General features: G+C 53.0%; 1 protein-coding gene and 1 pseudogene across 1 annotated transcript; both read right to left on the bottom strand.

The window, feature by feature from the left end:
• Positions 1-4,697: 4,697 nt before the first annotated feature.
• LOC136457423 (uncharacterized mitochondrial protein AtMg00860-like) lies at positions 4,698-5,171 on the bottom strand. The gene has a single exon (XM_066457453.1). It carries the CDS (start codon positions 5,169-5,171, stop codon positions 4,698-4,700), a length of 474 nt encoding a protein of 157 aa, XP_066313550.1.
• A 618-nt stretch (positions 5,172-5,789) lies between these two features.
• LOC136457433 (uncharacterized) lies at positions 5,790-7,017 on the bottom strand (annotated as a pseudogene).
• Between the last annotated feature and the right edge of the window lie 10,868 nt (positions 7,018-17,885).

Here is a 17,885-nt window from a genome sequence, read left to right on the forward strand (position 1 = left end):
TGCCGTGGTGGTTCCGTCCATGCACTGTCGTCACCGCGCAGTCCCTTCCTGGCTATAAATAGCAACAGTCGCTGCCGTCGTCCCCGTTTTTCTCCTCTGCTCTGCTCCGCCGTCAGCTAGCTCCGCCGCTCGCCGTGGCCATCGTCGAGCAGTCTCCGTCGTGCCCAGCTATGCCAACGTGATCGCCTCAGTCTTGCACTTCTCCACGACTTGCTCATGCCACTTGAGTTGGCTGGAGTCGCCCGGCGCAACAGCTTCTTCCCTGAGTCCGGCCGGAGCTCCGCCACCATCGCCTTGATGTGGCTAGGCCATTCTAGACCGCCTCCGCCTTCACCAAGCCCACCGACATGACCGTGGTGAGCTACTAAGCGTGATGTTCACTTCGCTTTTGACTCTATCGCATTCTTGCCAGGGTTACGCCGTGAGCCGACGTGCTCGAGCCGCCATGGCCGGCGTGGAGTCTTCTCCGGTGTACCTTCTGCCATTCCAAGGACGGGGATGGGTTCGTAGGAGTGTGTAGATCATTTGGGTGAGGTCTGCCTCGCCGGAGCGTCACCGTCGGTGCATTTTGGGGCCGGCCAGTGAGGGCAGCGCCGCCGTGAGCTGTATGAGTCGCTGACGGGTAGGGTCAGCCTGTCAGTGAGAAGGAAGGAGAAGAACAGTGAAATTTTGTATTTTCTGATTTTGAATAGTGCTGAATCTTTGGAAATTTGTAGAAAAATAATCATAGCTCCAAAAACTCTAAAATTTTGTGTGTAGCCTCTGTACATGCTCTAGTTTGGTTTAAAATTTTGAAACTTGAAATTTGAATATATTTTTAATGTTCAAATATTCAGTCCATTAATTAATAAATGCAATTTCCATGATTTTTGTAGGCCACTGAATAATTCCAAAAATTATGAAATTTGTTTTGGTACACTAATTTGTCATGGGGAAGCTTACATAAAATTTTTAGGTCATTTGGAACAAGTTCATTTTTGGGCTTAATTCCAAATTAATTCAAAAATAAATAAAGACAAACCCTAAGTGTTTGATTAGTGTTGGATCTTGTTTTGGTCATGTTTTGTGACTAGTAGGGTTTCAAGATCCATTTGGTCGAGTCACATGTGTGGTGCTTGATGGTAGGATTGCAAGTTGGTTTTGTTGGCTTGCAACTTTACCGTGCAGAAAAATCGTATTCGGGGTGTTTTTACATTTCATGTACCATGAAAGCATCATGTTTACATTATCATCATGTTAAAGCATATGTTATCGTTTTGTGTAGAACCTGAGAGTGAAACGATTCTAGTTGAGCAAGTTCTGGAAGAATCCCCGGTTGTCACGGGATTCGATAATTGTGGTACTGATCCGGAACCTGAGATCGTCAACGAAGGCAAGCCCCGGTTTATGCATTAAACCCTTACCTTGTTTACTTTGAAAAGTTTATCACCTATGTTACTTATTGCATTAAGTTGATATGTCAAATGTTACCTACTTGATGCATTGCCTACCTTGTTAATTGTTTACCATCCTTGAAGATGTTTTCATTTACAAAGGCGTAGAATGCTTAGTATGCTTTATGGTAGGCTTTCAAAGTAAAAGTTTTGATATAATCAAAGATGGCATACTGGCCAAAGAAAGAAAGAAGGTAGAATGAACTAGAGACTAGTCGGGTAACTTATCTTGAATGTTGGGTAATGTTGCCGACTATGTCGCTTAAAGGCCACTCATTGTGGATCTTCTGAACGAGACACTTTGTAGTACTGGCCACATACTCCGGTAAGCCTACTTCGGCTAATCCAATACTAAGACGAATGCCCACGCACTAGGAGTGGAGAGATGGCGGGAGTAGCGTGTACCCTCATGGCTAGAATGTGGCCGAATTTGAGGTGTGCTATGCTCTCGAGTGGCGTGGAGATGGCTTAGTATAGGAGGATCCGGTAGCAAGGTTGATGTATGCAAGATTAAGTTCTACATATGTCGTGTGATAAGGAATCCCCAGCTGGGACTTGAATCAATTCGAATTGCCGGTGCTCCATGGATATGGAGACTCGATTCATTACAGAAGCAATGCAGAACTGGTGAATTACTAAAATTTGAGAAAAGAATAGAATGAGAAGGAATGGAATATGGGAAATGTACATTTAGTCTGAGATAATGAACTAAAAGGACTTAGTGGTAAAACTTGAAAATAGAATGAAGAATAGTAAGCTTTTGGCAAAGAACTTTTGAATCTTGCTATATCCTTACCTTGCCCCTAACCCCTACATCTCTAAAGTCTTACATCCCATTATGTCGAGTTAGTCTTGTTGAGTACTTTTGTACTCAGGGTTTGTTAACCCTTGTTGCAGGTGAGTCGCATGCGTAGGCTTGTTTTGGTTCCTGCTGCATGTCTATGTTTGAAGTCAATGACGATGAGGAGTGATGAATGGCCTTTGGACAAGGCACTAGTTCATATGATAAATAAAGTTAATGTAATATTATCCCGCTACTATGGTTGTATAACACTTATGGTATTGTAAGTTTGAAAACAACTGGTTTGTAACCTATGTTACCTTAAGACTTCCACCATCTTTTACTCTAATGTATATATTTGAATAAACTGTTGTAATCTGCAATGTCTATGATTGGGATCCTATTTGAAAAGAGAATCGTGGATGATTCGGGTTTCCCGAGGACACCCGACAGACCTGTTGAGTTGTTGGAAACTCATGTACGCTATCCGAGGTCTGTTAAGACAACGATAGGTGCACGTGGGCCCAATTCCTTGCGAGGTTCAGCCACACCAACTGCCCCCACCACCGAGCCGCCACCTGTGTTCTCCACGTCGGCGATGGTGCCGATGTCGTCGCTGCCAATGGGCACACCGGCTGCCCTGCAGGGCTTGCACCTAGAATACTGTAGCCCAGTCATAACATCTCTTCCCGCCCTGACAAATAGCTCGTCCTCGAGCTGGACATCGGGGTAACGAGCTTTGAAGTCCTTGAGCGGTTCCCATGTCGCATCATCATTGGGGAGTCCGTGCCATTTGACCAACAGCTTCCAATCGCCATGGCGGAGCTGAGCACGTAGAACACATTCTGGAGCTGGCAGTAGGTGCCCATCTCGAACAGGCGGCACGGCTGCCGTAACCATGGGGAGATCACCCCTCCACTGCTTGAGCAAGCCAACATGAAAAACGTCATGGAGACATGCACCTTCTGGTAGCTACAGGCTGTAGGCCACCAGGGCCAGCATATCGCGGTCATAGCTTGCCCTTTGCCGGCGTTGCTAGAGTGTGGGTGGGTCAGTGGAGCAGACGAAGGAGTACCCAGTCACCGATGTTGAAGTCCACCGCGCGATGATGCTCGTCATATCGGTGCTTGGTATGCTGCTGCGCCTAAAGAAGGCACTCCCGGACCTCCACCAAGAAGGCGTCCCGATCCCAGAGCATGGTGTCTGCAGCGTTTGTGTCAGTGGCCCCCTCTTGATGGGGAAGGAGGGGCAGCAGAGGCCAGCCATAGACCACCTCAAACGGCGTCGCCCGGAGCACCATGTGGAATGACGTGTTGTAGCAGTACTCTACCCATGGAAGCCAGTCGACCCATGAGCGTGGGTGGTCACCGGTTGCACAATGAAGGTACATCGTGATCACCTTGTTGACAACCTTAGATTGGCCATCAGTCTGAGGGTGGAATGCCATGCTCAAATGCAACTTGACACCTGCAAGATTAAAGAGGTCACGCCATAGGTGGCTGGTGAAGACTGGATCGCAATCGCTGACGATGGAGTTGGGGAAGCCGTGTAGCCACACAATTCTGTCGAAGAAGGCATGGACAACCGAGGCGGTGGTGTAGGGGTGGCTGAGGGCGATGAAGTGTGCATATTTGGAGAATCAATCCACCACCGTCAAGATCACCGAGTTGCCATGCACCTTGGAAGGTCATCGATGAAGTCCATAGAGATGTCGGCCCACACCTGTGACAACACGTCTAGGGGTTGGAGGAGGCCAGCCGGCTGAGTGGTCGGCGTCTTGTTGTGTTGGCACATGTCGTAGGAGCGGACGAAATCCTGCACAAGCTTGCGGTCACCGGGGATGTAGAAATCGCCACGTAGTCGCACCAGGGTCTTCTGAATACCCTCATGCCTGATGGTGTGGGCCAGGGCTAGGGCCACCACATGGTGGCGCAGGTCCCCTAGATTGGGAATGTAGACGCGCTTGCCATGGAGGAGGAAGCCATCGATGTCCCCCAAGACGCCTCTAGGTGGGTGTTGTCCTGCTGTTGCAGGAGGCCAGGCGCCATGGGGTCATCGGTGGTGGCCTTCCTGATGTCATCGAAGAGGGTGAAGGACGGCCCCAACAAGGTGCACACCGCAGTAGTGTCCTCGTCATGGCGGGATAGGGCGTCGGCCACCAAATTGAGCTGGCCCGGATGATACTCCATTGTGAAGTCGAACCTGAATAGCTTGCTAATCCACTGGTGTTGTGGAACCGTGGAAAGCCGTTGGTCCAGGAGGAACTTCAAGCTGTAGTGTTCGGTGCGGATGAGGAAGCGACACCCCCACAAGTACGGCCTCCAATGCCACACCACATGCACCAAGCCAATTAGCTCACGCTCATAGGCCACTAGTTTGACATGACATGTAGCAAAGGGCCTGCTGAAGAAAGCAAGGGGGCCCAACCCTTGGTGCAGCATGGCGCCGAAGCCCACGCCCGATGCGTCGTAGTCGACTAGGAACTATCGCATGAAGTCCGGCATCTCGAAAACCAGGGCTAATGAGAGAGCCTGCTTGAGGGCAGCAAAGGCCTCAGTAGCCTCTGCTGTCCAGACAAATGCCTCCTTGCGTAGGAGACATGTGAGTGGCACCACGATGGAGCCGAAGTCATGGATGAACTTCCGGTAGTAGCCGGTGAGCCCGAGGAAACCGTGCACACCCCGTGGGGAGTGAGGCATCGGCCAAGAGGCAACCGCGGCCACCTTGTCGCTGTCCATAGCGATGCCATCAGCGGAGATGACATGGCCGAGGTAGGCAACGGAGAGGGACCCAAAGGAGCACTTCGACCTCCTTAGGTAGAGGCCGTGAGCTCGCAAAGCGGTGAAGATGAGGCCCATGTGCTGGAGATGCTCAGACCATGACATGTTGTAGATTAGAATGTCATTGAAGAAAACCAGCATGAACCTGCAGAGAAAGGGCTGGAGGACGTCGTTCATCAGCGCCTAGAAGGTAGCAGCGGCGTTGAACAACCCAAACAACATCACTAGGAACTCGAAGTGGCCGTGGTGGGTGTGGAAAGCGGTCTTCTCGACGTCCGCTGGGTGCATGCGCACCTAGTGGTAGCCCGACTGGAGGTTGAGCTTGGTGAAGTAGCATGCCCCATGAAGCTCGTCGAGGAGTTCATCAACCACCAGAATGGGAAATTTATCCTTGGACATTTTGTCATTGAGCGCTTGATAGTCGATGCAGAAGTGCCATGACCTGTCTGCCTTCTTGACAAGCAGCACCGGCACGGAGAATGGGGATGTACTTGGCTGGATGATGCCCTGCTCCAACATGGCAGCACACTACCGCTCCAACTCGTCCTTCTGCAGCTACGAGTACCGGTAAGGACACACGGCCACCGGCGCGGTCCGGGGTAGGAGGTGGATGCGGTGGTCGTAGGGCCACGCTGGAGGGAGGCCACGAGGTTCATCAAAGTTGGCCCCATGCTATAGCAGTAGCTGTTCCAGCAGTGGATGTTGTGGGTTAGCCATGACCACGGCCAAGGGCTGGTGCTTCATCGAAGCACCAGGTGGGCCAATGCATTGCCACATCATGTGGCAGCCGTCCCGCTAAAAGGCCACGGTCAGGCCCTCGATGTCCCAGAGTAGAGGACCCAACATCCCAAGGAAATCGACGCCGAGGATGAAGTCGATGCAGCCGAGCGTGAGGCTGACACAGGTGACTAGGAAGGTTTCACCACCGATGATGATAGGGACGTCATGAGCGATCCCCTCACATGACATGTGCTCGCCATTGGCGACGGTGATAGAAAGGTGGGCGCCCCCCCACGGAATGAGCCCTAGGCGGCACATGACGATGCCCTGGAGGAAAGTGTGGGAGGAACCCGTGTCCGGTAGGGTGAGGAGGCATTCCCCATTGACCACCACCGACAGCAGCAAGGTGTGGTAGGTTTGGATCCCTGCAAGAGCATACACAGACACAACAAGGGCATTAGCCATGGCCCCCCTAGAGGTGTCGGCCCCTCGGGCTATGTAGCCGCGTCAGCGTCTGCGGCGGTGAGCACCTCATCATCGATGTAGTCTGTAGACTCTAGGTAGAACAAGTGGGGGCACACATGTCCATGTACATACTACTCATCATAGTTATAGCACAAGCCTTGGCGACGATGTTCGAGCATCTCGGCCGATGATAGACGATGGAATGGGCGAGCCGGCGTGGCTACGCCTGAGCCTATAGATGGAGGCACTGGAAGGGCGGACGCGGCCTCTAGAGGAGCACCCCCCATGGAAGCCCATGCTAGAGGGGCTGGCCGCTAAGGAGGATGGGTGCCATGCTGTGGAGGCACCGCCATGGCCTCGTGCGACGTTCAAAAGCATGAGCCAAGTACAATGCCGTCTAGAGGTCGCCAGGGTCTCACATCTCCACATCCATGCGAATGTGGTCTAGAAGACCACCCATGAATAGCTCGGCCTTCTGGCATGTGGAGATGTCCCGGGCATGTGCCAAGACCACCTAGAAGCAACCAGCGAACTCCTCCACCGAGGAGTGAAACGACAGCTGGCCTAGTTCCACCAGACGGGTGCTGCGGATAGGAGGCCCGAAACATTAGCGACATAGGTCCTTGAAACGGTCCCATGGAGGCATGCCCTCATCCTGCTCGAGGGCATAGTACCACGTCTAGGCCGCTTTGGTGAGGTGGTAGGATGCCATCCATGTGCATTGCGACACCGGCATGAGTTGGCCCCAAAAGAATTGCTCACAGTGTGTGAGCCAGTTCAACGGATGCACGGAGCCATCATAAGATGTGAACTCAAGCTTGTGGAATTTTGGGGGCATGCTGCCCTACGCGGCCACCGTAGCGCCACCCTCCAAGGCCCTATCGCTGGAGTTTAGGGCGCTGCCGCCATGGAAGAGGGTGCCATCCATCCTGCCATAGAGGGTACCCGACGCCACGAGCCCCATGGTTCATTACGTCATCGGTGGAGGACGTCACGGAAATGTGTGGCCGGGACGGGGCCATGGTATAAACGGGGCTGGGTTGCCCTAGGGCCCATGCCGGTATCAGGGATGGTGAAGGCGGAAATCAGATCATGTGGATCGGAACGTTCATCGACGGCAGTGGCGTTGAGGTGGAAGACGATGGGCTGGCATCCCGTAGGGGTACAAGATCGGCAGCATCTGCTAGGAGGACGGTAGGGGAGGCTGGGGTGGTGCTACATAGGTCAGCATCAGTGGATGGAGGTACTGGAGGATGGACTATAGCGTTAGCTGCATCTCTGCCATGCCATTGCTGAGATCGACGATGGTCACCATCGTTTGCTCAGGCGTGAAGATGACCCACGGGGCAGCCGATGCGCCCATCGGCAGCGATGATGTCGGCACCATCGCCGACGTGGAGAACACAGGTGGCGGCGCGGTGGTGGGGGCAGTTGTCGGCGCGGTGGTGGCCAGCGGTGGCACGGTGGTGGAGGGTAGGGGGATCGACATAGCTGATACCACCATGCCACCGCTGGGTACCGACCAGTGCTCTCCCTCTGTTGGATCGCAGGTTGTATGGATGAGAGAAGGCTAGGCGTGGCTTGAAGATGGAGGATCAGCGTTGGGGCACCGTGTTCTCATGCATAAGGAAGAGACAATGGTGGCTAGGGCAACTCCTAGCTCCCTAAGGAAGCTGAGTAAGATGATTACTCTTGCTTAAAAATCCAATTGTGCCTGATTACAAGTATTTATACTTCCATGAATAGAATTGCGAAAATAAAAACTAAATATGCTAACATGCTCTCTTAGCCACTAATGGGCTTGCGCCTAGAATACTGCAGCCTGATCATAACATCTCTTCCCACCCTCGACAAACAGCTCGTCCTCGAGCTAGACATTGGGGTAACGAGCTTTGAAGTCCTCGAGCGGTTCCCATGTTGCATCATCGTCGGGGAGTCCGTGCCATTTGACCAACAACTTCCAATCGCCACGGTAGAGCTAAGCACGTAGAACATGTTCTGGAGCCAGCAGCAGGTGCCCATCCTGAATAGGCGACACGACTGCCGTAACTGTAGGGAGATCACCCCTCCACTGCTTGAGCAAGCCAACATGAAAAACGTCATGGAGACGTGCACCTTCTGGTATCTGCAGGCGGTAGGCCACCTGGCCAATATGTTCCAGAATCTGGAAAGGGCCAGCATATCATGGCCGCAGCTTGCCCTTTGCCGGTGTTGCTAGAGTGTGGGTGGGTTAGTGGAGCAAATGAAGGAGTACCCAGTCGTCGACATTGAAGTCCACCACGCGATGATGCTTGTCATATCGGCGCTTGGTATGCTACTGCACCTAAAGAAGGCACTCCTGGACCTCCACCAAGAAGGCGTCCTAATCCCAGAGCATGGTGTCCACGGCGTCTGTGTCAGTGGCCCCCTCTCGGTGGGGAAGGAGGGGCGGTGGAGGCCAGCCGTAGACCACCTCAAATGGCATCACCCAGAGCGCCATGTGGAATGACATGTTGTAGCAGTACTCCGCCCATGGAAGCCAGTCAACCCATGAGCGTGGGCGGTCACCGGTCGCACAATGAAGGTACATCACGATCACCTTGTTGATGACCTCAGATTGGCCGTCAGTCTGAGGGTGGAACGACATGCTCAAACACAACTTGACACCTACAAGCTTAAAGAGGTCACGCCACAGGTGGCTGGTGAAGACTGGATCGCGATCGCTGACGATGGAGTTAGGGAAGCCGTGTAGCCGCACAATTCCATTGAAGAAGGCACGGGCGTCCGAGGCGGCGGTGTAGGGGTGGCTGAGGGCGATGAAGTGTGCGTATTTGGAGAATCGATCCACCACCGTCAAGATCACCAACTTGCCATGCACCTTGGGAAGGCTATCGATGAAGTCCATAGAGATGTCGGCCCACACCTGTGATGGCATGTCCATGGGTTGGAGGAGGCCAGCCGGCTGAGTGGTCGGCATCTTGTTGCGTTGGCACACGTCGCAGGAGCAGACAAAATCCTGCACAAGCTTGCGGTCGTCGGGGATGTAGAAATCACCACATAGTCACACCAGGGTCTTTTGAACACCCTCATGCCTGGTGGTGTGGGCCAGGGCCACCACATGGTGGCACAGGTCCCCTAGATCAGGAACATAGACGCGCTTGCCATGGAGGAGGAAGCCATTGATGGTCCCCCACGATGCCTCCAGGTGGGTGTCGTCCTGCTGTTGCAGGAGGCCGCGTGCCATGGGGTCATCGGTGGTGGCCTTCCTAATGTCATCGAAGAGGGTGAAGGACGGTCCCGACATGGTGCACATCGTAGCAGTGTCCTTGTCATGGCGGGATAGGCCGTTGGCTACCAAATTGAGCCGCCCTAGATGATACTCCACTGTGAAGTCAAACTCAAATAGCTTGCTAATCCACTGGTGTTGCAGAACCATGGAAAGCCGTTGGTCCAGGAGGTACTTCAAGCTATAGTGGTCGGTGCGGACGAGGAAGCGACGCCCCCACAAGTACGACCTCCAATGCCGCACCGCTTGCACCAAGCCAATTAGCTCATGCTCATAGGCAAAGGGCCTGCTAAAGAAAGCGAGGGTGCCCAACCCTTGGTGCAGCACGGCGCTAAAGTCCGCGCTCGACGCATCACAGTCGACCAGGAACTGGCGCGCAAAGTCCGGCATCTGCAAAACCAGGGCTGACAAGAGAGCCTGCTTGAGGGCAGCAAAGGCCTCAGCAACCTTCACTATCCAGACGAACACCTCCTTGTGCAGGAGACGCATGAGTGGCGCCGCAATGGAGCTAAAGTCGCGGATGTACTTCCGGTAGTAGCCGGCAAGCCTGAGGAAACCGCACACACCCCATGGGGAGTGAGGCGTCGGCCAAGAGGTGACCATGGGCACCTTGTCGCTGTCCATAGCGACGCCATCAGCTGAGATGACGTGGCCAAGGTAGGCGACAGAGAGGGACCCAAAGGAGCACTTCGACCTCTTTAGGTAGAGGCCGTGAGCTCTCAAAGCGGTGAAGATGAGGCCCACGTGCTGGAGATGCTTGGACCACGATGTGCTGTAGATCAGAATGTCATCGAAGAAAACCAGGATGAACCTACAGAGAAAGGGCTAGAGGACATTGTTCATCAGCACCTGGAAGGTAGCTGGGGTGTTGGACAACCCAAATAGCATCACCAAGAACTCAAAGTGGCCGTGGTGGGTGCAGAAAGCGGTCTTCTCGACGTCTGCTAGGTGCATGCACACCTAGTGGTAGCCCGACTGGAGGTCAAGCTTGGTGAAGTAGTACGCCCTGTGAAGCTCATCGAGGAGTTCATCAACCACTAGAATGGGAAATTTATCCTTGGACGTTTTGTCATTGAGCGCTCGATAGTCGATGCAGAAGCGCCATGATCCATCCACCTTCTTGACAAGCAGCATCAGCATGGAGAATGGGGATGTACTTGGCCGAATGATGCCCTGCTCCAACATGGCGGCACACTGCCGCTCCAACTTGTCCTTCTGTAGCTGCGGGTACCGGTAAGGACGCACCGCCACCGGTGCGGTCCTAGGTAGGAGGTGGATGCGGTGGTCGTAGGGCCACGCTGGAGGGAGGCCATGAGGTTCGTCAAAGATGGACCCATGCTATAGCAGTAGCTATTCCAGCAGCGGATGCTACGGGTTAGCCGTGACTGTGGCCAAGGGCTGGTGCTTCGTTGGAGCACCGGGTGGGCCAATGCATTGCCACATCATGCGTTGGCCGTCCCGCTGAAAGGCCACGATCGGGCCCTCAAAGTCCTAGAGCAGAGGACCCAATGTCCCAGGGAAATCGACGCCGAGGATGAAGTCAAAGTAGTCGAGCATGAGGCCGACACAGGTGACTGGGAAGGTCTCACCACCGATGATGATAGGGACATCATGAGTGATCCCCTCACATGGCACGCTCGCCATTGGCGATGGTGACAGAAAGGTGGCCCCCCCCCCGTGGAATGAGCCCTAGGCGGCGCATGACGGTGCCCTGGAGGAAAGTGTGGGAGGAACCCGTGTCCAGTAGGGTGAGGAGGTGTTCCCCATTGACCACCACTGGTAGCAGCAAGGTGTGGTAGGTTTGGATCCTTGCAAGAGCATACATAGACACAACAAGGGCATTAGCCGTGCCCCCCCGGAGGTGTCGGCTCCTTGGGCTGTGCAGCCACGTCGGCATCTGTGGTGGTGAGCACCTCATCATCGATGTAGTCTGCAGACTCTAGGTAGAACAAGTGGGGGCACATGTGTCCACGTACATACTGCTCATCGTAGTTATAGCACAAGCCTTGGCGACAGCATTCGAGCATCTCGGTTGATGATAGACGACGGAACGGCCGAGCCGGCGTGGCTGTGCCTGAGCCTATAGATGGAGGCACTAGAAGGGCGGCCATGGCTGCTAGAGGAGCACCCCCCACGGAAGCCTATGCTAGAGGGGCCGGCCGCTGAGGAGGACGGGCGCCACACTACGGAGGCACCGCCATGGCCTTGGCACAACGTTTGAAAGCACGGGCCAAGTACATGGCCGTCTAGAGGTCGCTGGGGTCACGCATCTCCACATCCACGTGAATGTGGTCCGGAAGACCACCCATGAATAGATTGGCCTTCTAGCATGTGGAGATGTCCTAGGCGTGTGCCAGGACCGCCTGGAAGCGACCAGTGAACTCCTCCACCGAGGAGTGAAACGGCAGCCGGCCTAGTTCTGCCAGATGGGTGCACATAGCCCAGCCTATCTCCCGGCCCACTACTCAGCCTGCCTCACGCTTCCATCGCGCGCGCACCGCACGCGGCCTAGCTAGGTGCACTAGCCCAACTCGGTGGCCTACCCCGCATGCCAGCGCACGACCCGCTCGGCCTTCATCACTTGAAGCCACCACGCTGCTCGCCCTTTCTCTTTCTCTCTCTCATCGTGCTCTGGCCCCACCTATCAGTGTCCTTTTCTTCTTTCCTTTCTTCTTCCCCGCATTTCCTTTCTTCGCCCGGCACCTTCCTTTCTCTAGTCACCGCCGATGGTGCGGCCACACAGGAAATCCCACTGCCATAGCCCATGGAAGGAAAGCGGCCAATCCCGCCTGCTCCCCTTCCTATTCTCGCTCACCATCCGGCCTATAAAACTCCGAGCCGAGCCCTGCCTCCTCTCCCATCCTCTGCTCGTAGCCGAGAACCACCGCCGCCGTAGCTCTTCCTCGCCCATGTCTTGGAGCTCGACGCCGACACCACTCGAAGCTCCGACGTGACCTCCCACACCCATAGGTACCTCCCTCTCATCGATTTGGTGACTCCATGCTCAGATTGAACCTCACCTGCACGCTCTCTCTCTCTAGAGCCATGCTGCCATCGACCTAGCCTCTGGAGCCCGTCCTTAACGCCGAGAACACGTTCATCGGACTCGCAGTGAGCTCCTGGCCATCCCCGTGCCTTCCATTCATTATTTCATGTGCTAGGACACCGTATCGTTGATCACAGTCACCGTCGGCCATGGCAAGTTCGCCGATGATGCCGCACAGTCACCGGAGATTCACCCGCATGCTCCGGCGCCGTCAGATCTAGACGGGCGGCCCAGATTAGCCCGTACCATTTCGGTCCACCGTGGGCTGTGGACTCGGTCCACAGAGCTGTGTCAGCACCCACATCAGCATGCCCACACATGCATGGTGCACCACGCCTACCAGAGGGCACCATGTGGCCGCCCAGTCAATAGCTAGGTCCAAACCGCAGACAAGCAAGCGCATTTTGCAGAAAAACGCCTCGGTTTTCGTAGAATCAACCCACGGTACTCATCAGTTCAAAAGAATTTCTATTCAGTCCTGTTTTTATTCAATTTAGACCCTATATTCTTCAGATTTAGTGCCCACAGTCCTATAACCGTGAGTATTTATATTTTTAATTGTTTTAATTCAAAAATAGGTTCAGTTTATTTACAGAAATGCCATTACATCTTATTTCATTCATAGCTTTCGTGTTTTAAGTCCGATTTGAGTGATTCGTTCGCTCACGTGTTCGTAGCAATGTGTAGAATAGATTTATAAGCTTTTCAACTTATGTTTTTACTGTTTGGTGTACTGTTCTATTGGAAGTCTATCTTGTATGCATGTAATGATTGGTATGATGCTTGATTGGTGATTGGATCACGATTAGAGGGTGAGCCATTTGAGATGACTGAGGACCCCCAACAGGATTAGCAGTACTCCCAGGACAACTTTGAGGAAGGCAAGTGTACCAAAGGGCCCTTGTTACCTATGAACTATTACCATTCATATTCATGCATGTGTTTAATTTGAAATGCCTTTAAGGACTTTACCTAGATGATTACTTGTACCACATATCCTTGATACCTGAGGTTTTTGGGTAGGCATTTTGGATAGATGCTGCAGCGCTTAACATAAAATAATTGTGAAACATGATTAAAGGCTATATGCAATGTGATAAAATGGAGCTTTTTAGCAACAAATAGCGGGATAGAGTACGGGGTTGAGTACTCTAGTGCCTCTCCATAAGGACTTAATCCTGAAGTGGCAACCTAGGAGGGACCGTACAACCTCAAGTGTCACATGGTTCTGACTTTAACCTGTTAACTAGATTGTACTAGCTCATCTGTAGCTCTAGTAAGGGGTAAGAGGGCATATTTCCTTTTTCTGTTAGGGTGTGCACCGTGCTGTGATGCCCACGTGTGCCATTCCTTTGTAGCTATGACCTATTAGTGCAACTAGCTAAGGGTTTCATAGTGAAACTCTGCCACACTTCCTGGGAAGAGGTGTAGTGGGTCTCGCGAACCCCGACATTGGGAATCATGGCTCGGTGGGTAAAGTTGTACAATTTCTGTAGAAATAATTAACCTGTTATAACAGCCATGCTCATGGATATGAGCAGTCTAGATCCTACGAGATTAGTGGTTACTGTGGATAATGGATGGTTGGGAATTGAGATAAACCTGACTATACTTTGATATCACTTGTAGTTGGGACTGTTCATTAAAGTAGTGAATCAGGATGCTAAAATTTGATCAACTAAAATTGTGAACCACAGTCAAACAGTGTCAAGCCTTTTTTAGCCTCATAGATCCCTTTGATATACTTGCTAAGCATGGTGAGCTTACACTTGCTTTACATCCAATGAAAATCCCAGATGGGTAACAGATAATGGATATGAAGAATTTTCAGAGGATGTCCAGGACTACTAGGGAGACGTTCACCAGTTGGAGTCCGTGTGGCAATTGGGCTATTATTCTGCTATGATTGTAATAATATTGCCATCGAGAAAACTTTGTATTAACTTTATGATGAGATATGTGATGTAATAAGTACTTTACTTTGATACTATTGCAATTTGTGATATATGTGTGTTAGGACATCCTAGGCGCACATATATGAGTACTTGGTTTTGCTATGCAAAATTAGGTGCGACAAATTGTGATTGACTTGAGTACCCTACCTTATCTACACGCGTAGTTATGAAGGAGCAGTGCACAGACGTCGAGCGAGGCAGAGCCTAGCCCCGAGGCATCGAGCGTGATAGAGCTAGCCCCCAGAATTTGGGTGAGGCGAATCCAACCCCCTGACATCGGGCGAGGAGGAGCCAACCCCTAGACGTCAGGCAAGGCAGAGCCAGCCCCCGGACATCAGCCGAGGCGGAGCCAGCCCCCGGGGGTCGGGCGAGGCAGAGTTTGCCCTTAGACATCAGGTGAGGCAGAGCCAGCCCTCGGGAGTTAGCTTGAGGCAGGGCCCATTGTCTTGGTGGACAGACAAGGAGTGACCCAACAAGTGGTGTACTCACGCTCTTGATCGCGTGGGTGAATCAATGTTTGACGGTCATTAGCTCCTCCTCTTTGGGTACCCTAATATTGGTCCCTGATAGTAGTCCTTGAGCTACTGGGCAATTTGAGTAGAATCATCTAGGGGATGTTTTGACTTACCAGCGGGTGCATGTGAGCACACTCGGTGGGTGTAGCCCTCGAGCCTACAGAGGAGTACAATACTCCTTCGGAGGTTTTTTGACTTGCTAGCGGGTGCGCGTGAGCGTACTCGGTGGGTGTAGCCCCTGAGCCTGTGGAGGAGTGGGATACTCCTTCAGAGGTTTTTTCAAAAGGGAGGATGCTACGGGCCTTGGCTTTCTCTTATCACCCATGGCGTGCCCTGGGGATGGTGATTCCCCTTTTGTTGAGGTCAGACCCTTCACGGGTGTGGTCATGAGTTTTGATGGTTATTTAGCTGGATAGTTCGATTGGGGTCTCAGCATCCCATCACGGGGATTCGGCCAGGGTAAGCTTTACTGAGACTCAATCATGGGCCGATATGCCTATGGGACTCATGCGCTTATGCGCTGGCCATTTGTAGGGCCTAGCTCTTTCCACCCTTTGTAGGGGTGTTTGGAGCGGCTGTTGGACCTATTGATGGGCCAACCGTCGGACTCCTAGGCCTAGACGGGCCATAGATGCACTTTTGATCTATATTCCTTTTACTCATAACAAGTCCCGATCCGCTCGGGGAGGCGCAACGTCTGACAATTTTCCCATAGGAAAGGATAGGGATTGCATGCGCATATCCCAAGGTGTGACGTTGTAGTAGATCATGATAGGCGTGGAGATCTAGGCGACTGGTTTCCTTGCATCCATCACCCCTATAAAACCAAAGGGTTTGCCCCCTAGGTTTCGTACTTTGCCTCCTTGCCTTCGCATCTGCAACCTCCACCGCCAATCGCCTAAGCCCTCCGCATTCATGTCTTTGCCACTGCAAGTTCGAATCCTCCCACCCCCATCTTCCAATGGAGCCATGGTGCCGCTCTGACATCACCCTCCAGCGCATGGAAGGCCTTGTCTACCGTAGTCTTCTCTGCATGTGGACCGTTGCTGAGGAGTGGTGGCTGCCCAGCAAGGAGGATGTGCTGTCACCGCCCAATGGCTATGTCATGCCCTTTGCTCAATTCCATGAGCGGGGATTCACCACCCCCACCCACAAGTTTGTTCGGGGGTTGCTGCACTACTACAAGGTAGAGCTGTAGCACCTTAATCCCAACAGAATCTAGCACATTGCGGCATTCTTCACCCTATGTGAGGGATTCCTAGGGATTAGTCCCCACTTTGACCTATGGCGGTACTTCTTTGCCATCACCCTCCTGAAGAAGCAGGAGAAGAAGCAAGAGTTGAACAAGTCGATGGGATGCGCTAGCATCTAGCTCTGAAACAATAAGGTCAGCGAGTACCCATCGATGCATCTATCGACCTCCAACAAGGGGTGGCATTCGCATTGGTTCTACATCAAGAACGACGCAGCCAGCCCCTTGCTAGAGTTTATCAGGTGCCTCATCAAAGATGTCTCAGACTCGTGGTGGAAGTGGGGAGTCCCAGAGAAAGACAAGAAGAGGATCCAGGAACATCTCACCACCATTCGAATCCTAAAGGAGAGGGGCATGAAGGGGTTGGGGATCATCAGTGCCTACCACACGAGAAGGGTGACACCGCTGATGAGGCACATGCTTCCCCTATACACGATGGCACCCGAGGCATCATTCGATGGGATGGCGCTAGTCAAGGGAGCGTTCTCCCCCTCTGAAGTAGCATGACACATCAAGGAGGCAATGGAGCCTCCATGGGACGACGCTGACGCTCTCCTCGAGTTCATGTATCCGGTGCTGGGGAACCCTCTGATGCGGCCAGAGCTGGGATACATCATCTTCATAAGTTTCTTTTCCTCATGCCTCCTTTTTGACTGAACTCCTGACCCCTTGATGCTGATATTAAGATAGGGGGACCAGTCGAGGAAACTCATCCTCATGGACCACCTGGCTCCGCTGCCGATGGACCCATCTGTGATGGTGGCTAACCGTGCTGAGGCCAAGCGGTAGAGGAAGGCAAAGGAGGACGAGAGGAGGAAGAAGCAGCAGAAGCTATGGGCACGGGAGCAAGGGGAGGACACAAACAGTGTCAATGATGATGACAAGGTAGTTGTTGACACCGAGTGGGATGACCTAGAGAGCGAAGATATGCTGACAGGTATCCACTCGTCCTTGTAGGGACCCTTCTCGTTTCATGTAGGGGGAGGCATGTGCGTGAGACCAGAGGAGGCAGGCCAGATCATTGGCCCATCCTTAGAACTAGTAGGGACGGGTGGATCCACTGCCATGCCTAAGGTGCTAGTAGAGAGGGTGGCCCCACTGCTGCACCTCAAGAGCTAGTAAGGGCAGTTGGATCTTCTACCATGCCTGAGGTGCTAGTGGAGGGGGTGGCTTCACTGCCATGCCCCAAGAGGCAATCGGGGTGGGTAGATCTGCGACCGCGCCCGAGGTGCCAATGGAGGGGGTGGCTCCACCACCGTGCCCTAGGATGCAAGGGAGGTGAGCCCCTCTACCCAAGAGTAGGGGGCAGGCTCAAAATAGCCCCACCCTGATGAGGTAGAGCAAGGACCTAGGGGTTCATCCCCCAAACGTATCCTCCACCCAACAACGCCGATGTAAGTCATTGACTCCTTTGTTTTCTCTATTTTAGCGTGACTTATGCCTTTTGTTTCTTGCAGCATCCTGAGATGGGGCAACTCTTTAGCGTTGGTGCCCAAGAAGAGCATCGCCATTTAGGTGAGGCGGTGGTTGTCGGTTGACGTCGCACCCATTTCGGGTGGGAGTGGCGCCAGCATTACACCTCATCGGTCGGTCAGGCACCGCTCATGGTGGCACCCATGCCCTTAGCGGGACAAGCGGGTGTGGGGGCTAAAAGGACAGCCTCGGTGGTCGCT

This window comes from Miscanthus floridulus, chromosome 1 (genome assembly GCF_019320115.1).
Source record: "Miscanthus floridulus cultivar M001 chromosome 1, ASM1932011v1, whole genome shotgun sequence".
NCBI lineage: Eukaryota > Viridiplantae > Streptophyta > Magnoliopsida > Poales > Poaceae > Miscanthus > Miscanthus floridulus.